The following is a 24,908-nucleotide window of genomic DNA, read 5'->3' as shown; positions in this document are numbered from 1 at the left end:
TGCTGGGAGTTATTGCACTGAATTAATTCTGCGAACTGCAGGTCCCCAGAGGACAATATTGTCTCGGCGGTTTGTTCCTAAAAGGGCTCAGCTGGGTGATTGCGTTACTGTAGCTTAATGAATTACAGCACGTGAGCCGGGCGGCAGTAATTGCCCAAGCGTGCCACTGGCTGTGCATGCAGAGAGCCTTGTGCCGCAGCCCCTTACCCAGCTGGGAGGTAACTCGCCTTATTTTATCATTGCCATGCCATCCTGCATCAGCACAGGACAGGAGTTCTTAGTTTGCAATTAGAGGGGCTAATGGTGTGCTGGAGCTGGTTGGGAGGTCACTAAGAGCAGGAGGAGGGCTGGGATGGGTAACACCAGACTACCTGGCTTGATACCGGTAAATGGACACCAAGAGGAGCATGTAAAGAGCAAGGTATACATGTAAAGCTGCTTCCCAGCAGTGCTGTCCTCTTCTTAACTGGACTCAACAATCTTCAGGTTCCTTTCCAACCAAAATGCATGATTCTCCAGGAATTTACACTTTGAGGCTCTATAGGACCACATTATCCCACCTTTGTCTCCAGTGCATCCTGATGGATTTTCCTTCTATGACTTTGGCAGTGTGCTTTTTCAATCCTTGCAAACTTCTGGAACTCACTCCTTATAGCATAGCTCGACAGTTTAATGGCTTAATGGTGTTTTATGTGAATTTAATGGTTTTAATGGTTCATTATGTGAATACCTCCTTTTGGCTATTTTGAACCATTCTTCTTTTCATGTCATGAGAAGCAAAGTGCTCACATGGCTGTGCCTGCAAATTAAGTGCCTGTTGAGCACTACTTTAGCTCTTCATTGTGTTCAGCAAAGTGGGAGTCAGCATTTAAAGTGGAGTTTGCCATTTTGAAAACAAGACCATCAACAGAAGCATTCAGCAGTGCCTCCTCTGGAATCACAGAACCATTGAATGGCTGCTCCCAAGTCCCATCCCACCTGGCCTTGAACATTTCCAGGGATGGGACATCTACCATCCCTCTGGGCAACCTGTGCCAGAGCCTCACCATCCTCTTTGTAAAACGTTTCTTCCTTATATCTATTCTGAATCTCCCCTCCTTTAGTTTAAAACCACCAACCCTTGTCCTGTCGCTATAGGCCCTACTGATAATTCTGTCCCCATCTTTCTTCTAAGCCCCCTTTAAGTACTGGAAAGTCTCCCTTCCTGGTCTCCCTGTACTTAAAGGTCACTTAAAGGAGTACTCTGAGGTCTCCCCTGACCCTTCTCTTCTCCAGGCTGAACAAGCCCAACTTTCTCAGCCTGTCTCCCAGCCTGGAAGGGTACTCTGGACCTCGGAGCATCTCCATGGCCCTGCATCCAAGGCACCTTGGTTATCTTGCTTGTATTGGTGTTGCTTTGGTAGCTAAAGATGTGACTTAATTTTAACCAATCTCTTGGGAAAGTCTGCATTGCATGGGCAATGTGTGTTGGGAGAATCAGCTGTAGGAAGAGTCACAGGGAACCAATGCAAGAGCTGTCCCCAGGGAAAGCAGCCAGAGATGAAACAACGCTGTGGTGTTTTGTTGCCCATCGACCTCAATGTGTGTATTGGCAGAGGGCTCTCTCAGCATCCCCTCTTTCCCTGCAAGGAAACCAAGGCAGAAAGAAGGGAAGGGGCCGTGAGTGGACCTTGCTCTGCTGCAGACCTTACAGTGAACCCATGGCACCAGGTCCTCATATGTGCAAACCCTGTCACCCATGAGACTGTGTCCTTCAAGTCTGCTCTTTCAGTGTCATGGAGTGCAAAACACAACTGTCTACGTGATGCTATTTCAGCCAGGCAGAATTGAGGGAAGGAAATATAGCGGCAGGTTCCTCTGCACTAGGAAACCGATCTGTTATTGAAATGGCTTTCTCTTTGGTGGAGTGTTTCCGGCATGGCTCCTCAGTACTGGAAATGGATTTATCCATCTGCACCTTGTTTTTCAGCATGCTTTCATGGAGGTGTTGTCAGCAGCTGTTTGCTGGAGTGAATATGGAGTGAAATAACTTGTTTATTTCTCCTGTTTTCAATCCTCCTGTATAAGCGATTCTTTTGTCACTAGAAAATATAAATGTGCCGTTGCTGGTGATCTCTTGGAACAAGTACCAAAGGCTTTCTGCTGCCGGGTTGTTCTCCAGAGTTATCTGGCAGCTGAACTGAGGGCAATCAGAGGTTGGTGCTTTTGATGGGTAAAAAAAGGTTTCGTGGCATCCCCTGTGTCACACAAGGTCTTCCCATAAGACCCGGCCCATCTGAAGAAGCCCAGCAGCACTTCCAGTGGTGTGGCTGCATGCTTTGTGTGGTGACTTCCAGTTCTCGGCCATGGCAAGTAGCCACCCTCTCTGCAGGAGAGCATTTACCACCCCGTTCCTTCTCCCTGTAAGCCCAAGATGGGGATATTGGCCCCGGAGACCTGGAAGGGAGCAAAGTGCTGCAGCTCTGCAGGGCCTCCTGGCATGGTTAGTGTGTGAAGAAGTTGCCAGCTCGAGTTGTTTGGACTCTTGTTGCAGAAACAATATTTCTGTCTGACCCCAGTTAGCAACTGATGTTTGCAAAATAAAGAAGTCAAGGCACTGGAAATACTTTCCATTCCCACTCTTGTCTCAGCCCAAAATATTAGTATTAAAAATATTGCATCTATTATATGCAGCTAATATCTCTGCTGGCATGTAAATCGCCCAGGGATTTTTCATCTCCATATTAAAAAAAAAAAAAAAAAAAAGAAAGTTAACTACGCTCTATTTTTGGGTATTTGTTAACTGTTTTGTTTCCATTTATTCCTACTAAAGCCACAGCAGTCTGTCTCCAAGGGACCATCTGTGGGAAAGAGAGTCCCTGGATTGATTGGGAAGGTGCCGGGGTCATTAACAGGCATGAAGGCGCTGAGTTTCTGCTCTTTCTCTGATAATGTCTTTATTTAGCGTGACAGCCTCCGGGGCACGAGTGGACAACAGGCTTCTTTCTTTCATTTAAACTAACGTTGCTCCATCCATTCCCAGCGTTGTGCAGATGCTGTGGATCATCCCAATTCCATGATTAAAGCGAGGGCCAACAGCCACGTGGCACTGGAGCTGCAGAAAGTGACCCTGCTCTGTGCCTCCCCCTGCCAAGCAGTGTGCTCCCATCCAAACTGATGATAACTCAGCCAGAAGAAAGTTAATTTTGGGAGTAGATCAGCTCAGTACATCCATGAGAGTGCTGGGGGCAGCATGGGAGAAGAGGTGGGAATAGTTTCAAGAGGACACAACCTCTCTTTTGACAGTGGGACAGAGTTAGGTAAACGTTTGGGAAGCTGCATAGGATTGTCCCTGGGTTGCAGTGAGTCAATGTCCAGATGGATCCTAGCTCTCAAAGCTCTACACTAAGCTATATCACGCTACATCAGTTTTAAAGCAATTTAATGTGTTAATAAAGGATTCTGGCACACATTATGTATAAAGCATCGCTGCTCCTTGGGCTGGTGTTTTACCAGATCCCCGTGTCGGAAGTAATTGCTTGCCATTGACTTTGGGTCATCTCATATGTCTGGACAGCTGTTAGGAGATCCTGTCAAATCTTGCCTTAGCTTCTACAGGAAAGACAATTCTTTCTTCACTAGAAAGCACTGGTATAAATAGGATATGGAAAAAACCTAGGACGTCTCCTCACCGCAGGTCAAAGAGTCACAGAGGTCTAAGGGAAGACAGCTGAACAAAAAGGCAGCAGGTGGTTGCCTGTACATACTATTTAGGATGTATCTTGAGGGACATGACCATGGAGGGATGGTGGTGGGCTGTGTCTGTGCATCCTGGCGTGGGTTTAGAGTTTAGATCTCTTGGAGGATTATCAGATCTCGAGATAACTGATCAGCCCTGGTGTATTTTTAAAGGAGGCAGCCTGGAGTCTGAGGTATAAGCTCTTTTATTGCAAAGTAGTAAAAGATTGATCTATATTCATTCAAGTCACATTCTTACCAGGATCCCCTCGGCAGACTGTGGGAACCTTTGTGTACTGTGGATGAGTCTTTCAAGTTTAAACTATTCCATCTAAACTGGATCCAGTTCCTCGTCACTGTGTTTTCCTATGGTTTTCATGTAATTTTTGCAATCATGTTTACAGTTCGCTGAGAATCCAAAATCATGATTCCAAGTAATGTAGTTTATGGAGAGAACAATTTCCAAGCAGTTTCTACATGGAATCACTGCAGTGATTTCTACACCAGTCTGGGCAGTCTGCCTTGAAGACTGGGGGGTGTCTTCCTAGCTGGTTGCCTGCTCTGTGCAACAAGGGCCCCCATCTGGACATCCCTAATGATTTGTGGGAGATCCAGCAAAGCATTTAAAGAGCTGTTTTGGAGCTATCTCACATGCCATCTGTACTTGGGATGTCTTTCCCAAGCTGGTGTTACAAAACAGCTACTTAAATTCCTCCTGAAGATTCATTTCCATGAAGCTTAGAAGAAAATAGCTGACTCAGTCAGGCTGTGCAGCCAGGCATTGCAGAACGTGAGGACTTGCACTGGACTTCAGCAATAGACAAGTTTGTTCCTCGATGCTTTGCTGAGTCTGCTCCCATAGACTTTGTCTCATATCCTTTCATCCCAGCAGCGCTTTGTTCCTGCAGAACAGCCTGCAGAGTGTGTGCTTATCTGGTGGTCCCATAAGTGTTTTAGGTGTTCAAAAGTCCTCTAAGTGTTCAAAAAATATGTTGATGAGGCTCTCAGCGACATGGTTTAGTGGTGGTCTTGGTGGCCCTGGTGTAATGGTTGGACTTCATGGTATTACAGGTCTTTTCCAACCTAGGAAAGGTTGATTCTAGGATTCTTTGTGAATGGCATGTCCATTACTGTGGTGGGAGAAGTAGCAAACACCGATGGTATGAAGTGATGCTGCAGGAAGGCACAGGGAGAAATCAGGTGCATTTCTGTGTTTGGAAAGGTCAAATCCTTTAGCATCTCATAAGATAGTGCATCCCAAGATGAACCATGCTTTGTGTTAGCCCTACACCCATGCATTAGTACTGTGGGTGTCTCTATGAGAAGCTCTTCCATCATAAAACATAGAATCAAAGAATATTTTGGATTGGAAGAGACCTTTAGAGCTCATTCCAAACACTGCCACAGGCAGGGACCCCTTCCACTAGAGCAGCTTGCTCCAAGCCCCTGTGTCCAACCTGGCCTTGAACACTGCCAGGGATGGGGCAGCCTCAGCTTCTCTGGGCACCCTGTGCCAGCGCCTCAGCACCCTCACTGTAAAAGTCAGTACTACCCTGTTGGTTTATAGTGAGCCTAGTGACGTTTTAAAGGCCAAATTAACTCATATCTAGCAAACAAAGACAGATATTTTGTTGACAACTCTCCCTTGGGTTGTCAGCAGCGGTTGTACCCCAAGACCAAGGTGTTGACAAGAGGAGTTGTGCCTGACTATGCAGCTCGTCTGAAGGTTTCATAATGCTTTTCCCAGCAGCCAGATGCTGTGAGCCTCATCAAAAACATCTCTACCCTCATAGTGTTGTTTTTGTTGGCTGTGCTTGCCTTCTGGAGTTCATTGTATGTTTCCAAGGGTGCGTACATGCAAGATCTAAAGCACGCATTACATCTCAACTGTACGAAGATGATATTAGATCCTAATCACCACCATTTTGACAAGTGGATATTCTACGCTTCCAGAATGCTGTGTCCATACAGATGTGTGGTCTGGGTCTGGTCATCGGGGTAGACTTTAACCCTGTTGACAGAAAAGCATAATAGAAGTGTGAATAATTTCATTTTTGTTCTCAGGAGTGAACATGACATCTTGTTCCCTTCTCATCTGACAAAAATGCAAACAAAAATTAAACTGGAGCCAAGCGAAATCAGTTTGAGAGAGAAAGCCAAAAGGAAAACACACAGAAGTCCTGTGTTCTTCATCCTTGGAGCTGGTGGTTGTTGCTTTCTGTGGGGTTTTGAGGTTTTTGATTAAATTGTGTGGAACTGTCAAGCTTATTTGAGTGTTTCCCACTCAGTCATGGTGAGGGTAGCAAATGGCCAGGACTGGATGCTTCCTGCACCATAGCAACACTGAGTTCTCATTATATAAGCATGTAAAACACCAGAATACCTTTCATGGAGGTAGGATTGGTGAAGAACAATTTTGGAGGAAGTCAGGCCTCTAGAAAAGAAATTCAGACCTTTCTTCTCATTAGATTAATAGCAATATTCTCCAGACATCCAGGACCAGTTTTAGACCCTATAAAATTACCCCAGCTCCTAACTAGGATCTTTCAGGCTTTGTAGTTTGGACCACAGTGTCCCTTTGATGCCCAAAGCCAGTGATGATGGGTGTTTTGACCATGGCAGCACTGCCATGCCCAAACCCCTTCAGCAGTGCCTGTGCCAGTCGGGTTATATGTGGAGCTGCATCACACAAGGTGAAGCAGCTGGAATATGCTTAGTACAGAAAGGCTGGGCCTGGATAAATTGGTTTGTTCAGGGGATGTTTCAGAGGACTTTGCTTCTTCCTGCCCTTTCTCTTTCCAGGCTGGGTATCCTGGGAAGAGCCTAGTCTCTCTCAGTCTCTGAATTTAACTCTTTCAGTGGTGACTCAGATATGTGGGTTACTAATTTTCCTACCTCAATGGACAATAGTATGGAATTTTCAAAAAGAAGATGGGGAGAGGTGGCCCTTCATCCCATAGAGCCATCTCACCAGTCCTCCGTTTGAGGTACAGTTTCTGCATGCCTTGGGTGTGCTCTGCTCCTTCAGCTTTGAGGATAAGTGGGATCTGGGGTCCTCATGGGAGTGGAAGGTCCCATAGAGTCCATTTCTGCAGAAGATCTTAATCTGGCTCTCATAACAGCGATTGCTAATTAATCACAGGCATGTTAATAGCAAAGATGATCATGAGATGCTCCCAAGACTTAGCATATATTCCTGGCCTGATCTTGGCACAGAGGTGAGATCCTGCCTGGGCAGAAGAAAGGATGGTGAGAAACATCTGTCTGCAAAATGCAGTGAGGAATGTTTCCATTCAAGTACCAGAATGATGAAGGGCACACAGACGGTTTGAGCTTGGCCATGGCACCAATCTTCATTCTCAACCCCTTGCCTGAGTGGCTGCGAGTCTGTATTAGTTGTGAATTGCTGGGTGGCCACATCCATGTCCATGAGGTTTCAGGCACTGCAAAAAAGCAGCATCCCTACTCTGTGAGGAGCTTAGCATGCTCCAGAGGGTTTGTACCATGGGAAAGTTGCCTGGGATTGAGGGCAAGAGTGGCATCCAATGTTGTTCTTCAAAGGCAAAAGCCAGCACATCCATAGCACCCAGTTCCTGAGCCCGCAGATAGGATCACGATCCATTCAGCCATATGGGATGCTCTGCACCGCAGGGTAAATGTCTCGAGTGCCACTGGAGTTGTAGCTCTGTTCCTCTCACTATTTGCAAGAATTGCCTAACCAAATCTCCGTGTAACCACCAGAATGTAACCCTGCGTTGTCCTCCGGCTCTCCGCATGCCAGACAAATGGTGGGGGCTCTCAGAGGACTCATCTCACTCAGGGGGATGTGAGCGGGGCTGACGGGACGGAGCAACTGTGTTTTAGACCACAGCTGTCCACGTGTCTGGAGTTATTTTCCCCAGCCTTGTGCCTTCCAGCCCCTTTCCTTGGGAGCAAACCATGTAGTAGAAACTTGCAGGAATCCTGTATTTCTGAGCACGTAGGCTGGTAATCACCGAGACAGCTGAAGCCTTAGATTTGTTTGTGTAGGCTCCTCCGACAGAGCAGACATTTGTCACATCTAAATTCTGTTGAAAGGTATCTCGTTTAGTTAATTAAATAAAATCAGTGGAGAAACGATAGCAGAAGAGATACCATCCTATTTCCAGCTTGGCAACCCTGACTGTCTCCCCTTGTTTTTTAGTACTTCTGGAGTTTCTTTGTGACTCTGAATGTCTCTTTAGTTTCCACATTGACCGATGGCCAAATCCCCCGTCCCTCTGAAGACAGGGGGAGTTTTGAGCTGAATCAGAATTTGGCCTTTGAAGTGAAAATAGTTATTTGATGTTAATGGAGTCAAGAGGTAAGAGACCACTGTGCCGCCTAGACACGTTTTCTTGTAGCTGAAGTACAGTTCCCTGCAGGGCACCGTGTTCTTACAGCAAAGGATGAGCAGAGGGACAGAAGGAGGATTTCCCCTGAACTGTGGCATTTTTCTGGGGTGAATCCTTGCTTTTCTTGGAGGTGTTGGTGTGTGATTCAAGCTTCAGCTGTGCCTCCCTTCAGCACTGCAAACTTAAAAGCCTGCATTGGAAAATGCCTTTGGGTTCCTATATGGTCTGGTTCCCTAAGCTTGGCAAGTCACCTCAAGCTCCCGTAGTGGCATCTACACTCCTGCCCTTAAGGAAGCACAAGGTTGTTTCCATCAACACAGCCCACAATGGGTACATGTGGTGGGGTGCTCTGATCCCCATTTTACCCCTTCCTGGGGCTCTCTGTATCCCCAGCACCTTGGTAATACCTGAGAGCAAGGATGGGTCATCCCAACCTCCCAGGCTTTGCAGTGCTATGCATCTAAGGAAAGTTTAAAGATCTGGGCCCTGTTCTCCCTGCTTTGGCTCTTCCTCCCTGCAGAGTCCTATTTCTTCTTGGCTTTTCTTCTTTGCTGGGGTGTTGGGAAGATAAAAGCACACAACGAGTCTTTGCCTGAATGCTGGATGATTGTCTAGACCCCTGCCTGCTGCCAAGTCACGGACGTTGCTCCTTGTTTGCCATTCTCCTTCCTTTGCCTTTTATTTCTTGCATTTTTTTTCCCTCTAACTTGTTTAACTCTGGTGTTTTCCGTCCTGTGGTTGGTGACTGCAGAGCTTTGGTTTGTGTTTGCTCTGCCCCTTGCCATGGGGATATTGCCTTTTAGCTGTCCTGTACGGGGACGGAACTGCTTGTCTTCTGCCTATGGCAAAAGCCCCAAACTGAACAATTTCTCACATTCCACATTGGCTTAACTGTTTGGGGTATTTTTTTGATCTTAAACCTTTTTTCTCTCACAGCCCTTAAACAGAAATGGTTTGGTTTATAATACCATTGTCTTTGGGGGAAAAAAAAGTGTTCCTGCACACATTTCTTGCTGGAATTTACAGCAGAGGTTGGTTCCCAGCTCGCTTCCAGGCATTTTGCCTTACCTCTGCTTAAACTAAAGCTGTGTCTGTGTGCAACTTTTGTAATTTTTGTGCAATATTTTCAACTTAAATAGAGTAGCAGCCTGTGTGGCTTATAACCCATGGCTGCAAGCGCACCCAAACAGTTAAACACCGATGTTTGAGAGGAGAGAAGAGCAAAACCACAGAAAGCAAACGCTGAATTGTATCAGCAAAACTCTTGCACACTTAAGCATGTGAGGGCTTAGTGCTAGATAAGGGCTTTAACTAACTTTTATTTTGACATTCCCCTTTTAATAAGCGTTGCCCTTTACAAAGCGGTTTATGTGATTGCGTTACTGAGAGGAAACAAAGAAATGCCAGGAAAACTTGATGTGGAGAATCTGTACTCATAAAATGCTTGTAAGCTCCAGAAAACAGGAAAGCTTCCCCGAGGTCCTTTTTTTTTTTTTTTTTTAATTCTCTGCCATTCAGCTTGCAAAAAAAGAAAAGAAACCCACATTGAATATCTCAGAAAACTGGATCTGGTGGTCTGAGACTAAACACAAATTCCTTCCACTGCCACAAGGAACAAGCCTCTTCGTCCTGCGTTCACCAAACACGAGCCCTTGCTCTTTATGGTTAAGAGCCAGTTGGCCTCGGAAAATAGGTTTTAACTCCTGGAGATGCCAAGGAATACAAATTTGATGGTGAGATTGCTTTGGCAGGCAGGATTGGAGACTGTTTAGCCACTGACCATTGAAATGTATTTGTGAATGGCCACTTCCTTCATTCAGGCACCCCTGAGTGGTGCAAATGATGAAAACAAAATTAATTGCTCTGCGATGGGTTTAAAATAAATGCTGCTATTTATCGTAGTGGAGACAGGGATTTGGAGTAAGGGATGAGGCTGAGCAGGGGGATTATAACAGCTGTAATCAGTGCAGATGCAGACTGGTGTGGTCACCTCAGCGCTCACAGTTGTATTCCCATTTGGGGGGATGATGCTGAAGAGATGTTTCCCAAAGAAGTGGTAAATGCTTCATCCCTTGCAGTGTTCAAGGCCATGTTGGACAGAGCCTTGGACAACACAGTCTAGTGTGAGGTGTGCCTGTCCATGGCAGGGGTTTGGAACTGGGTGGTTCTTTCCAACCCAAACCATTCTATGATTCTATGTCCCGTGTCAGCCTCCAGTGCTGCTCCCAGCAGCCTTGTAAGGAGCTGGGCATTAAGGAAGACATCCCACGTGTTCTCAGAGCAGATAATGAGTGTTAAAAGGGCAGCAGTGTGGCCACTGTGCTTAGGGCCAGCCCTGAGCTGTCCTGAGTGAAGGCAGCTGATGCCAGGACCATCTCCATCTTAACTGCATCCTTAATGATGGCATTCCAGCTCTGCTTTCTCCACTTGGGAAAGCCATGCTGCAGCCTGTGTGGAAATACAAAATGTTTAAGACTGCCAAAGCATTTCTTCCATTCAACCACTGTTTCTTTGGGGACCTGCCATCTCAGCTTTTGGTTACAGCCAGCACATGAGGGCTTGCTCATCCCTTCTGAGCTATTGTAGTCACTTCAGCAAACAATTTGCAGGCAGTTCGTCCTCTTTGTGGCTGCTGTGTTATCCATTTGGAGCTACATTCACATAGCCTCCTATCTGGAGGTAGTGGTCCTGGCTCCCTGTGCTATCAGAGCCAAGTGTGTCCGTGTGTGCATCCTGTCCCACCATAGCAAAGATGAAGAACACGCATAAAGAAAGGCCAAACAAAACCATTGGTGTGGGCACTTCTTTTACTCAATTATTTGCTTTTTAGCTTTTTTTTTCCCACTTTGAAATTATTGATACACTTCAAACAGTTCACTGCAAACCAGTGAAGCAATATGCTATGTTGGTACAGCAGAGGTGGCAGCAAGAGGAACAAGTGATGCTGTAAGCCAGGTGTATCAGGAGCTCCTTTGGTCTTCAGGAAAAAAATATCTCCTGCTATTTCTTGCCTGCCTGACTTCCTGCTGCTCAGCTGGCACTGTCTAGGTCTTCCCTGGTTTAGTGTGGAAGCAACGCAGAAAACACAGAAATCTGGGGGAGATTTTCCTGGAAACCAAAATCATGTTATCTAACTGTTCATGAAAACTTTCAGCTGAAATATGCTTGTTACTGAAAGAGATTTAGAGGTGTGAATTGGTACTAGGTTGTGTTAGATGCCAAGAAATTGGCTCCCCTTTGTGGCAGGGAAATTCACAGAGCCCACCCACAGAATCACAGAATCAACCCAGTTGGTAAAGACCTTTAAAATCATCAAGTCCAGTGGTTCCCCAGCACTGCCAAAGCCACCACTAAACCATGTCACTGAGGGCCTCATCTGCAGTTTGTGAACGTTTCCAGGGGTGAACCCACCAGGCTGCTTGGTGGGACAGATGTGTTGACCAAACAGGACCATGAAGGAAAGGGTGAACTAATGACTTTCTTTGGCTTTCCAGGCGGCAGCAGAGGCTTCCTGGTGGGAACAAGTCTCAGCAGCACGCAGATCATCAGCAAGGTGGAACCAAACACAACAGGGACCACCAGAAACTCTACCAAGGAGGCCAGGCCCCTCACTCCTCAGGCAGGACGGGCCACCATGGCTACAGCCAGAACCGGAGATGGCACCACAACCAGAAGCACTCACCCAATGACAAAGAAACGCACAGAAACGCCAAAGAGACTGAGAATTTGAAAATCGAGGACACCTCCGTCTGCACGGTGCATATCCCTGTGGAGACACACCGAGGCCCAGAGGCTGTGGAGAAGCAGTCTCAGCAGTACAACCAGGAGGCAGAGACCAAGCGGAAAGACAGTATTCATGAGCGCATTGGGGAAAGACCCAAGATCAATTTGCTTCAGTCCTCCAAAGACAGGCTGCGGAGGAGGCTAAAAGAAAAGGTATTATATCTTAGAGAAATGTTGAGTTTCCCTTTTTCCAACAATCTTTCTGTTGGCCATTCTCAATACAAAGGGTGGTGGGCTCAAGTGACCTTTCCATGAATGCACCCCAACAATCTCCCAGTGTCAACACTTCTCTTGAAGTGTTTTTGTGCTTCTTCAGGAGGCCTTTTATTGACACAGCGCTGAAGCTCTTAGCTTGACTTCTTGTTTGAGGTTGCTACCAACTTTAGTTCTCCAAGAAGGACTGGGAGCTCTTTCCCTACCCACACAAGGATCACTGGGGAAGGCTGGTGCACATGTGAGGTGCAATTTGGGTGCCCCTTCCCTGAAGGCTGAGCCCAGCTGTCTGCCTCCCCGTCTGCAGAGCTCATCATTCAGACCACTTTGCAAAGAGCTCTGAAAAGGCAGTTTGTCTATCCACAGTTACAGAACTAAACCTCAAGCATCAACTTTTTAGTGCTGAATAGGTAGTCAGCTACTTAGAAGTTGATGTCTGTTTATCTCAACAATGAATTGAAATGCCCTTATCTTTCCCTCTTCCTTCCAACAAACCAACAATAACAAAACTATTGCATGCAAGTGACGGAGGAGAAATCCTTTTTGGAAACAATATTCAGCCTCAGATTTCTGAGGAATTCGGAGATGATATATCCATTTGCCCCTGTGAAACTCAGACTGTTTCTCTTGAGACTCTTTTTTTCAGACTGGAAAATGCATCTGTGGGGTATCTCCAATGAGATTTCCAAAATACGTAGCAAAAATAACCTGAACATATACAGTTCCATGGGAGTGCATGTTGGAAATGTATACCTTTGAATGCATGTGCCTTTACTATTTATGTATGTGGCATGAGGGGGAGGAAAAGATTATTTTAGTTATTTTTATGTTCTTTAAAGCAATAGGAGTATAGTAGAGAATTTCAGAATATTAATTTTAATGTTCTCCCTGTGAATTATAGTCTTGTAAGAAACACATCACATAAGCACCCACTCTTGGGTGGGTGCTGTCAACACAGCTAGCCTCCTGATGAGGGTTTTGGACAATTCCAGTTGCTGGTTGACATTGGGGTTGTCCAAGAATTGCTACAGGTGTATCTGGTATAGCACATCTTAAGATTGGAAGGGAGCAACACAAACTAAGCAGGACACATGCCTGACACTGGGGGAAAAGGGCAAATGCATAATTAAATGTTGAAGCAATGAATTCTGTGATAATGATGTGAAAAGTGTAACAGCCAAGAGATGGAGAAGTTAAGAGTTTTTCTAATGCTGGGATCATGCATCATTTGATCTCAATTTAGATTATTAAATATATATTAAAAAGACATTTTTGTAGGGTTGCTATTATCACCATGTTGCAGACACCCCCAGAAACTGGTCCAGGATGCCAGAGGCAATCAGGGGTGGTCAGACCTCAATAATCCAGCTCAGGACCCTTGAGCACATCTTCTTCCTGAGCCTGGGAGGTGGACTCTGGGATTGAGTGCTGTGGGAAATGGAGAAATAGAATATTTCTGGGGCTGGACTCATTCACTTGTGTCTTTCAATGCTGAGATGAAACCACTCTAAAAGATGTTTTGATTTTTCTGTGCCTGTTTCTATGTCTTCCCAATCCCCTTTCCCCTTTGCAGTTTGTGGAAGGACATCAGCTGATATGTCTGTTTTTTCCTTGTGTAACAGACGCCTTGTCTTTCCCTTTTCACGGACCAGGACGAAGTCACGGTGGAAAGCACCGACCCTGAAAAGAACAAAATGGACAAATTAATTGAAATCCTCAACAGCATGAGGAACAACAGCAGCGACGTTGACTCCAAGCTCACCACCTTCATGGAGGAGGCTCAGAACTCCACTAATTCTGAGGAGATGCTGGGGGAGATAGTCAAGACCATTTACCAGAAAGCGGTGACGGACCGCAGCTTTGCTTCCACAGCAGCCAAGCTGTGTGACAAAATGGCCCTTTTCATGGTGGAAGGAACCAAATTCCGGAGTCTGCTCCTCAACATGTTGCAGGTAAAGAGATAAAATTAACTGGTTATATGCCTCCAGCTTCACCCCGCCTGGTCTTACCATGTATTTGGCCAGGAGCTGAGCCATTACCGAATTCCTTTTGAAGCCAGTTGATGAGAACAGGAGGGTACCTGCAGTTTTGTCTATGCACACATTTAGTGGTTGCCATAGATAACATGGCACTGAGGGCAATGTCAAGTTGCTCTTCATTCCCATTTCATGGGCTTACATGAAATTATGGTATCTCACGCCAGGGCCCATCTGTGAAATGAGTGGTTTGCTTGTAGCAGCATCCCTATGGCATAAAGAGAAGTGAACTTGGAGGGTCTTACAGTGGAGGCCAGGTTGGACACAGGGGCTTGGAGCAAGCTGCTGTAGTGGAAGGTGTCCCTGCCCGTGACAGGGGTTGGAACTGGATGAGCTTCAGGGTCTCTTCCAACACAAACCAGGCTGGGGTGCTATGGTTCTGTGGTCCCTGAGTAGGCTGTTGGCTGCATCACCTGGATGAAGAGCTCACTGCTGGTTTCTGATTGCAACCAGACTATAATAATTTGGGTATTTGTTGATTATTGGGTGACTTGGTTTATGCAGTGCTGGTTGATTGTTCTGCTCCAAAACTGTGAATGGCAGCAAAGATTGAGCCAGGGGGCAGGGGGAAGGAAAGCAGTGGCTCTGATAACTGGTCCATGATAGTGGTGGATAATGGGGAAACATAACTGTCCTCAACTGCCCATGGTCTGCTGGGGGAGCAATGCCACCATCAAAGGGGGTTTGCGTTCTGGGAAGGGTTTCATATGGACCTTTCAGTGTCTCTGGAAACAGGACTTTTGGAGCTGAAACCATTATTTTCTGTCTTTAATTTAATATGCATTTCAATTTAGCCATTCCCTCACACACGCATGTCATCTGTGGCATGTACTAAGCTCTTGTTCCATTTCTCTGCTCTGCTGCACACGTTCAGTGCCCAGCACTGCTTCAGTTATTGGCACATCATCTTATCCTGCCTTGCCTTTGTTGGACATCATCCTTTGGATGCTGTGCCTGGCTGCGTCTGCCTTGTGCAGGCTGCACTGCCTTTTGGGCAACACAGCAAGCAGGGAAATAAGGAGCAAAATAAAACAAAAAAAATCAATAGTTAGCATAACCTAGCATCATTCTGCAAAGCCAGTGATCCTGATTTGCTTCTCTTATTGCTCTGGGTATATATCAAACCCAGCATCTTTCCCTGTGCCCACCCCTTCTCTACTTCTCCCTTGGGATGCACACACATCTGCCCATTACCTGTACCAGGTAGTGATTTTTTTTTTCCATTTGATTTATTTCCAAGGTGGTTATAAAGCAGGAGGAGACAAACTGCTGTCAGCATCAGTCCCGGATTTAGAAGCAAGGGGCTGGAGGGGGCTCTAAACCCTTCATGCATCCTGCTTTTCCCATGCCAGCTCATTCTTGTGTCTTTCCCCATTTGTCTGAGCAATGCTAATCCAAAATAGAGTCCAGGAGCAATGGCCAGAAAGGAGCAGGGTGTCATCCAAAAACTGAGGATGATGGCAGTTCTCTTCCATCATCTCTTCTAACTTGCTTTCTTGCCCCAGCATTTCCATTCCTACCAGCAGACCCAGTGGACTGACTTACCCGCAGTGTCATGTTCAATAATAACTCGCTTCATATTCAGCTTTTCATAGCATGAACATAGGATAAATAATATATCTCATATCTCCAGAGAGTCCCAAAGTGCTTCCCAGAAACATGTAGCCGGTCTCAGTGTGATGGGAGAATGACATCCGTTGTGGAAAGGTGGGAAGAAGTGAAATGCAAAGAGCAAGCAGGGAGTGCTGATGACCAAGTTCATGTGCTGGAGCATAGAAAAATGCACAAAAGGGAATTGCTCAGCCCCAAACTGCACATCTTTTAGAAAACGTCTTGATGAGGCAAAAGGTGACAGATCACTACAGGTCAAAAGCAAAGTGCTATGTGAGATTAAATAATGTAACGTTTCCTTTCTCGTAGTGAAGGATTTGACTTTCTCCAAGCACAGTTTCTTTTTCTAACCAAAACAGTCGGATGTATTCACACAGATTCGTTAAATGCTCTGGTCAAGCCCTAAACTGGGAATTTTTGTGATGTATCCAGGTTGTTCCCTGCCTGGAAACAGACCCAGGTATGAAGCACAAGTGATTCATCACAGTTCCCTTGATCACGGAGTTGATGGTACTGATATATGATACATTATCCATATGGTGGTAATATATGGATATTGTGGAGCAATGTGGATACCATATTAATATATCAATATGATATACTGAGATACATTTGATGATATGATGTTGATAGTTCAATATCAATATGATATATTGATATACATATCTATTTATATCGATATGACATGTTGATATAGAGTTAATAATATAACATTACCCAGCTCCAGTCCTGGCCTCTCTACCATCAGATGTTTTCCATCAGCCATTTCTGGATAATTTACCATTAATAAATGAAAACAAACAGAACACAACAAAAAGCCTTTAATAAAACGCTTGCTCCAGAGCAGGATTTATGTCTCTCTAGCACCTTTCAGACTAATCTGATCCCCGGACGTAAGGAGCTCGGCTCGCTGGGCACCGGCGAGCTGGGGAATTACTCTGCCGGGGTGTGATAAATCGGGATCAACGTGATCCTGCCCTGTGCTGCTGGCGCCTGGGGCTGGATCGCTCGCCCCCCCCACATCTGCTCCTGGCAGATGCTCCTGTTTTGTAGGGGCTTGTTTGTCCCTTTCTCTTGGACTGCGGCGGCAACAGCACCAGAGAATCTCATAAATCAGTGCATTAACCCATCGAGGCTCCCTACTAGAATGCCAGTACCTATAGACAGCATCCCTGTAACCCCACCAGCCCTTAAAGCAAGCGGCAAGGGGTTTCCAGTGGAACAGGCAATAAACTGTCTTTTTAACCTGGCTGCTCCTGTGTCTTCAGCTGTTGACAAGGTGCTCGTGCTCAGGGGCTGCACATGTTCGCAGCTTATCTCAGGGGGCTTGTTTTGATCCCAAAACAGATGCCAGCGCCGCAGGATGGGAATACTATCATCATGTCATCCCCTTCCCGGCCAGCAGCTCCTCTAAAGAGCATCCCCCTGGCCAGCGCTGCACTATTTCAGGCTCTAAGGGGATCTGTCAGGAAAACTCTGGTTTGAATTTGTCCTTTACTCTGTGTTTTGGTCCCAAATCATGGGCTGAGCTTGAATTTGGGTGCTGAGAGCCTTCCAGGATACTGCGGGGAGACATGGAAAGGGGAGTCATGGGTTGAGCTTGGGGAGATGCTGCCATGCAGGAGCTTGGCACTGAGGGATGCTCATTTACTTGTGTTTGATTAGCAGCTCGTTGGGATTGGTTTGGTGTTTGGTGCAAAGAGCAGCATTGAGCTGTGAGAGTCCTTGGGATGGACCTGGCCAAATTGGGCCTGATGAGCTTGGGCAGATGGGAGCATGGGAGAACATCTTGGTGGACACATAGAAATACCTTCTTAATTAATAAATTGAAAGTGAGTCTCCTGCGAGAGGTTTTTGCTTGTCATAGTTTCATTCACTGGCATGCCCAGGCTGTGGTGCTTGTATTTTTTCTTTCGGTTAAGCAACGTGCCACAAACCCTTCACATGTAACATAAGTTGGAGTATTCCTCTGTTGAAATGGCCGTGCTCTTTATAGCAGAACTGTGTCTGCATCTGAGCTATGCAGAGCCAAGTGTATTATTAGAGTGGACATCACTGGGGCTGTAATTGTACACTGCTTCCCTTAGCAACCGCGGCCAACAGCACATCAAACAGAAGGCTGATACCTTCTTTTAATAAAAAAAAAAAGCCAACACCACCACGAAATGAACATCTCGACGCAGCAGAGCCTGCTGCAGAGCGCAGGCTGGCCTGCAGCCAGAGCCAGTGCTTGGTACATCCCTGCGCTTGGAAATGCCTTGGTGCCAGTGGAGGAAGGCTATTTCTGTTGCATACCCTGTTGCATATCCTGTTGGATACCCTGCAGCGTACCCTAATGCATACTGAATACTCTGTGGCATACCCTAATGCACACCCTAATGCATACACGACCCAGCAGCATGCTCCTACAGCCCAGACACCCCCCCCCCAGCAGTGTGCTGGGCTGCACCCCCAGAGCGTGAGCAGCAGCTCAGGGAGGGGATCCTGCCCCTCTGCTGCGCTATGGGGAGACCCCCCTGCAGTCCTGATCCAGCTCTGGGGCAGCAGCACAAGAGGGACGTGGAGCTGTTGGAGCAAGTCCAGAGGAGGCCATGGAGATGCTGCGAGGGCTGGAGCAGCTCTGCTCTGGAGCCAGGCTGAGAGAGCTGGGCTGGGTCAGCCTGGAGAAGAGAAGGATCCTGAAGGGGAGACCTGAGAGCAGCTCCAGTGCCTGAAGGGGCTGCAGGAAAGCTGGAGAGGGGCTTGGGACAAGGGATGTAGGGACAGGCCAAGGGCAATGGCTTTAACCTGCCAGAGGGGAGACTGAGATGAGCTCTTAGGCAGAAGCTCTTCCCTGTGAGGGTGCTGAGGCGCTGGCACAGGGTGCCCAGAGAAGCTGTGGCTGCCCCATCCCTGGCAGTGTTCAAGGCCAGGTTGGACACAGGGGCTTGGAGCAAGCTGCTCCAGTGGAAGGGGTCCCTGCCTGTGGCAGGGGTTGGAGCTGGAGGAGCTTTAAGGTCCCTTCCCCCTTTCTTCATTGTCTTAGTTTAATCTCTTGTTGCCCCAGAAATGGCTCTTCCTTAGTTCAGCGCTGGGCTTTGCTCTGGTTGTAGAAACCTGAGTTGAATCCTGTGGGTTTTGGTAGAGGTTGTACATGGGTTTCAGTGGATTCCTCTGGTTGTAATATGGTCACTGTAACCACTTCTGGAGGGGTTAAACCAGGAAGGTGGCCAAAAATATGTTCTTATAGCCCAGGTGGAAGAAAAATTAGGTTGAATTCCTTCTGAGATGTAGATGCTGTGGCATAAGGTACTAGAGGATTGGTAGGTTCCCTGGAGTAAATCAGGGTGCAAATCAAGTGTTTACCATGCTGAGCATGAAGCTTTAGGGGGAAACAGCTGAAATCCCTCCTTTCCCATAGGCTTCCTCTTTATCTGAGCAAACAACCTCCCCGTGACAGCAGCCCTTTCCTTATCGCAGGGGTTGTGAGGATAAAGACACCAAGGGGATACTGCAGGAATTGGGATGTGGAGGTAATACACATGGTTAATGCTAAAGGACAGTCTTTTTCCCCTTTAACATGATGAGGGTCTGGGTCTTCAGCGGGCACAGCTTGTGGTTTGGCAGAGGTGGAGGCAGGAGAATCTGAGTGCGGCTGGAGAGCATCTGACCTGTACACTGTGTCCAGCATTGGCTGCAAACACATCGGCCCTCGTTCCATGGCTGGTTTTAACTAATTTAACTGCAAATGGTCCAGATTCTGTACACACAAGACAGGGGATACCACTTGCCTAGGAAAAAACATTGCCAGGAGACATCAGAAAGGTTGTTTCACTGAAGGGCAGGGGAAAAAAGGTCCCAAGGTGCCTGGATCAAACCCTAAAGCTGTAAAGGTGTGCGCCTCTAATGCCACAGCAGTGAGGGTTTGCAATTTCAGATCCACATCTATCGCTTCCATCTGTGCACAAGCCCAACATTGCTGCCTTTGGTGTCTCTTCCAGAAGAGTTTGATGAGCTCTTACCAAGATGAGGTGGTGATTCACTGGGGGAAGCTTCCTCAGCTCGAGCTGCTCCCTGCATCTCTTCTGGGGGTTTGAGGGACATCTTGGTGCTGAACCTCAGAGCTGATGTGTGTGTGGGCCACATCTGCCAGCCCCACAGGAGCCCATCACAGCCAGAGAAATAGCAAATGATGCTGCCCATCTTGAAACACCTTCATCTGGGGTTTGCAGGAACCTGTAGAGCTTGGAAACCCTTTTTCCTTACATTTCTGCACTGATGCTGACAGCACTGTCCTGGTTTTGTAAACCACTGAGGGACCCACTGTGAAAGGGGGGGGGGGATTTGTTTCCTATACACCCAGGGAGTTCACAGGCAATTCTAAATACGTGCACACACCTATATACATCGTGTGTATATGGGGAGGAGGATGGGGAACCCAGGCATGGCTCTGAGGAGCATCACCAGCTGCCTGTTCTCAAGCACAGAGAAAAGGAGGTGCAGGAAGGAGACACATTCCCTTTTGTTTGCCTCTGGTTGTGTCTCTGAAGATGCTCTGTAATTCTGTAACAGAGTAGTTACTATTTTAGTATCACGATTATATTTTGATAATTTTATTTCTATTTTATTGTTCTATATTTTTATGGGTTATTATGTTTTTTATTATAATGTTGCATAGCCGTCAGAGCCAATTGTAACCCATGCAAGTGTTGGCATTGGGCAGGAGAGGGAGCCAGGGGCATGTGCCAGCAGGTAAAGAGCAGAGCCAGGCATCAATGGGAGCCGGACCCGTGTTACCTATGGGTCTGGCCAAGCCATTGCTGTCTGCCCACAGTGACAGCGCTTGGCTTTGCCGGTTGAGGTTACGGGAGCCGCTGGCAGACAAGGTCCCATGTGGGTCTGTGAGCTATCGGAGAGCCCCGGATTAAATATCGGGCTGCGTGCTTTAAACTTGCCGCTTTTCCCAAGCGGAGCCGTCTGGCTCCTTCAGAGCCTTTCCATGACGTGGGAATGTGGCGGCAACAAGGGAGCGCCGGGTATCACCTCCGTGGAGGGTGATGGTGAGGTGGGGGGGGGGGGGTTAGTGAAGTGCAAAAGGGAGTTTTACCCAAGATGTGGAGTTCTAATGGGGCACAAACAGGGGTTTAACCCAAGATTTGGGCTTTTAATGAAGTGCAAAGAAAAGGCAACAGTTTCCCACTGATAGGATGGAGGGCATGGGGACGGGAGCTGTGCCCCACAAGCAGCAGGAGCCAGATCGCAGGTTAAATCGGCTGTGGGCTTGCATTGCACGTCAGTCTTCAGCCCAGTCCTGGGGGTCAGTTTTGCGGCTTGCAGCCCCTCAAGCATTTGAGTTGCACCTGGAAGTGGCCATAGGGCCAGTGTCCCACGGGTAGCAGGGGGCTGGAGTCTGTCCAATGCAGCTATGCTCATGGATCTGCATAGAGAAGGTGTTTAGTGTTGAGCAGCAGGGCATTGTGCAATTGAGAGGCTGATGGGAAGCAGGAGTAAGTCGCAAGAGAAGAAAAGCCTTAAAGAATGACTTATTTTTCTTGAATTCAGTGTGCTGGTAAGATTTTATATTGCAAGGCTCAGGTGTGTTGTGGAAAAGCAGCCATCATAGAATCATAGAATAGTTAGGGTTGGAAGGGACCTTAAGATCATCTAGTTCCAACCCCCCTGCCATGGGCAGGGACACCTCACACTAAACCATGTGTGTGTTATCTCATGGCTCCTTTCCCCCTGGAGAGACCGGGGCTGCAAGGCCATGGTGGGGATCAGCCACTGCTCCAGTGTGTGGTGTCCTCAGGGATGGTACTTGCTGTCCCACCATCTCCACTGGCCCATGGATGCCTTCTCTGGGCATCTCCCCGTGGTGGTGGGACCTAGCGGAGGCTCCTCGTGGTCCTGCAGGCTGGTGGTGAGCACTGTCAGGAGCATCCCTGGCTGCCTGCTGCAAGCACAGTCACGTTCAGACCAGGGGCTGTGGGATCTGTGCACACCTTGTGCATGGGCTGCAGCGTGCTGGCAACACGGAGCAGCAGCTGTGCCGGGCTCTAGGTGGAGACTGCAGACTGTGCAGCCTGCCTGCAGCCTGCTGCAGCTCTGGGACGGATCCAGGCACTGAGATAACCGGTGTGGTGGGCTCCTACCTGCTCCCAGCCATTGCTTGGTGAGGGGAGGATGCTCAGGTCCCCCTGAGGCTGTGGTAGGAAAGGCAGCAAAACAAAAAGCCTCGAAGTCCATTTATCCCTTGACTGAGAGGTGAAGAAATGCCTGAGGACCCCCACCCCCGCCTGCTGTGCTGGAGGCAGGGCAGGCACTGTAATGTTGACATCCCCTCAGACCAGGCTGGACCGGCATCAGCTCCAGCTCTGTTTTCTCCTGGAAGGCTCAAATCCAAGCCCCAGGATGCAGGAGCACATTCCTGCCAGCCCAGGGACTCAGCCGGCCTAAGGCACCCTCCTGACAGACCATCTGCTCCTGCCTGCTCCAGCATAAATCCGGCTCAGGGTGGGGATTTCGGGATGCTGTGGGGTTGGGAGCTCCCCGCTGCCGGTACCCACAGTCACCTTGCCATCCCCAGCCCTTCTTTCAGCTGGTTCCCTTCACCTCACCTGGGGACAGGATTTAACGAGGCTCACTGGGACTCTACAGTGCATCACCCTGACTGGGACCCATTTGCAAAGCCCTACACCCCCCAGTCACTCTGATATGGGATGAAGCATCCTTCTGGAAGTGGGAGTCTGCTGGATAAGCAGGAATTCACCTCCTAAGCCAAGGCCAGAGCAGACGCAGGCACTAGAGTCAGCACAGAGCTAGGATTTGGGTAGAAGAGAGGGCAGGATCTCTTGTTCTTTCCTGGGAAGGGGGAATGATGGGGTAGCTTGTGCTTTGCCCACGCCTGGCATTGCTCGTCCATGAGCACACAAGATACAGAGGATGTTCTTGTGCCGACCCACAGGAAATCTCTTTTTTTTGAAGGACTTCTATCTGAGCCACAAGAATTTGTACCAAATTCAATTTCCATCTGAGTGGGCTGATTGATATGCTCAAGCACAAGCTGCCCTTAGCAGATAATTGGCTGTTTTTTATAGCTGGCCTGCTGCAGTGGCCCCCGGAGGGACATGTAAGACCTGCAGCCTTGGTGTCACAGCACGGTCACCCACAGGCAGGATTAGGCTCAGGGTTTTTTCCGCTGCTGGATGTTTCAGTATGTACCTACCTGTCAAAACCTGGATTTGGAGGAACAGTGCTGCCACGGACCTTTACCTCCCCTGTGGGTATTATATTGCACAACCTCATCTTTTTAATGCCTTTGACATTTAAACAAGCAAATGCAAAACAGTGGTGACTTTAGTGGGACAAGTCCTTGGAGTGGAGGAGACAGAGGATACGTGGCAGGTGAGGAAGGGGCCACATGAGAATTGCTTCAGATCCCTGTCCCATGCCTGGCCAGGGCTGATACCAGTGTGAAACACAGCATCTGGCTGGACAGGAGCAAATGATGTGTGGCTGGATGGGGCCACCCCATCAGTGGTCCTGCCACCCATGGAGCCCCCCCCCCATACTCTTCCCCCCTTGATGAGCATCCAAAGCTAGTTATTCCTTTTCCCCTCTCAGGGATAAATTCCACTTTGTTTTTTGTTGTTTTGTTGGTTTTTTTTTAATTACTATTGCTCTACATACTGGTATTTTTTAATGAAGAGGGAATAGAAGGAGCATCTCTGGCAGCTCAGGAAACCCAAATCCAGTGACATCACCTCTGGTACAGGAGCAGCAGGAATTGAGAGCAGTGACAGTGAGAGCAAAAAATGAACCAGCTAAGGAAATAGTGTGAGGTTGGAAAAGCAAAACCTTTTGATTTCTGCTTCATTAAGATTAAGGTGTGTTACCTTGCATCTCTTTTAATATTCTAGCTATGGTATCTGGTGGTCTTACATTGTGATGCTCACAGCCAGCTCCTTTGCCAGTACAGAATCATAGAATCACACAGTGGTTTGGGTTGGAAGGGAGCTTAAAGCTCATCCACTAGACCAGGTTGCCCCAAGCTCAGTCCAGCCTGGCCTTGCTAGTGATGGGGCATATGCTTCAAAATATGTCATGGTAATCATGAGCATCCATTTAGACATAGAAGGTTTAGAGGGATCGAGCGGGTTTGCAGGTTAATGTTTTTTTCTGCAGTTCTCTTCTGCCATCTCAGCTTTTCCAGCATGGATGGGCAGCTTCAGAGGCATTGTAAGGTGCTTGGTGCCTGCATGCTTCAGGGGATGAGCAGGAAAGATCAATGCATCTTTTACATTATTTAAAAACAAACAGCCAAGTACAACGTTCGCTATATCAGAAGCTGTCTGGCTTTGTAGGATTGGTAAATATTAGCCCCCGAAGAAGGTTTTCAGAGCTCTTTTGTGTAAATAACATCTTTTAGCAGACTGGTACTTCCAGTCCTATCTTTCACCGGTCACTTATCTCCCATCCGAGGGACCACAGAGCTGCGTTTCCAGCGGGGAACTTCAGTACCCGATGCCCATCAGATAGTTGGCCACGGCGGCGGGAGGGACAGGGTGAAAAGCAGACGGAGGAGATAAGAGGGTTGTCAGTCCCCTTTGCTTTCCGGCATGTTTGCTCAGCGATGTCGAGTGCTGGGCCAGAGCCACCGCCTCCCTGCAGACTAAACAGTTGCAATGTTTTCTCCCATGACCGAAAGAATTTAGAAAAGGGTCCCGGTATGAAACTTTGCATGAACTCTGGGTGCCACGAATATCTCTGGCTGGGAGTCCGTTAACTCCTCTGGTTCCCTCCTCGCCCGTGCGGTTCAGCCTCTGGGCAGATGGAGGACAGTCTCATCCCATGATGAATCTGGCCGTCTGCCTGCACGACCCCCATGCTCTGCCACCCGAAACGTTTCCATACATCCGTCTTTCTGGGTTTCTTGCTTCCTTTTAAAGTAGAAAGACAAGATCTCTGGCCGTATTAGAGCTCTGGGGCCCCCAGTGTAAGAAGGATGTGGACCTTTTGGAGCAGGTTCAAAGGGGGTCATGGAGATGCTGCGAGGGCTGGAGCAGCTCTGCTCTGGAGCCAGGCTGAGAGAGCTGGGCTGGGGCAGCCTGGGGAAGAGAAGGCTCCTGAAGGGGAGACCTGAGAGCAGCTCCAGTGCCTGAAGGGGCTGCAGGAAAGCTGGAGAGGGGCTTGGGAC

General features: G+C 47.8%; 1 protein-coding gene across 5 annotated transcripts in view; it reads left to right on the top strand.

Annotated features, from left to right (window-relative positions):
- Window positions 1-24,908, top strand: part of CTIF (cap binding complex dependent translation initiation factor) — a 153,357-nt gene that overhangs the window by 98,342 nt on the left and 30,107 nt on the right. For 4 of the 5 annotated variants that reach the window (XM_061450497.1, XM_061450501.1, XM_061450500.1 and 1 more), the window contains 2 exons: window positions 11,585-12,026; window positions 13,709-14,038. In XM_061450497.1, coding sequence (XP_061306481.1) covers window positions 11,585-12,026; window positions 13,709-14,038 — 772 coding nt within the window. The remainder of the gene's footprint in view (window positions 1-11,584; window positions 12,027-13,708; window positions 14,039-24,908) is intronic. The other variant, XM_061450499.1, reaches the window with a different exon arrangement.

Source organism: Pezoporus flaviventris, unplaced genomic scaffold (assembly GCF_033815535.1).
Source record: "Pezoporus flaviventris isolate CSIRO_AGI_PZ_B2104156 unplaced genomic scaffold, CSIRO_AGI_Pfla_v1 ptg000010l, whole genome shotgun sequence".
Taxonomy (NCBI): domain Eukaryota; kingdom Metazoa; phylum Chordata; class Aves; order Psittaciformes; family Psittacidae; genus Pezoporus; species Pezoporus flaviventris.
Note: the sequence above shows the minus strand (reverse complement) of the source record. Positions and strands in the feature narration are given on the sequence as shown.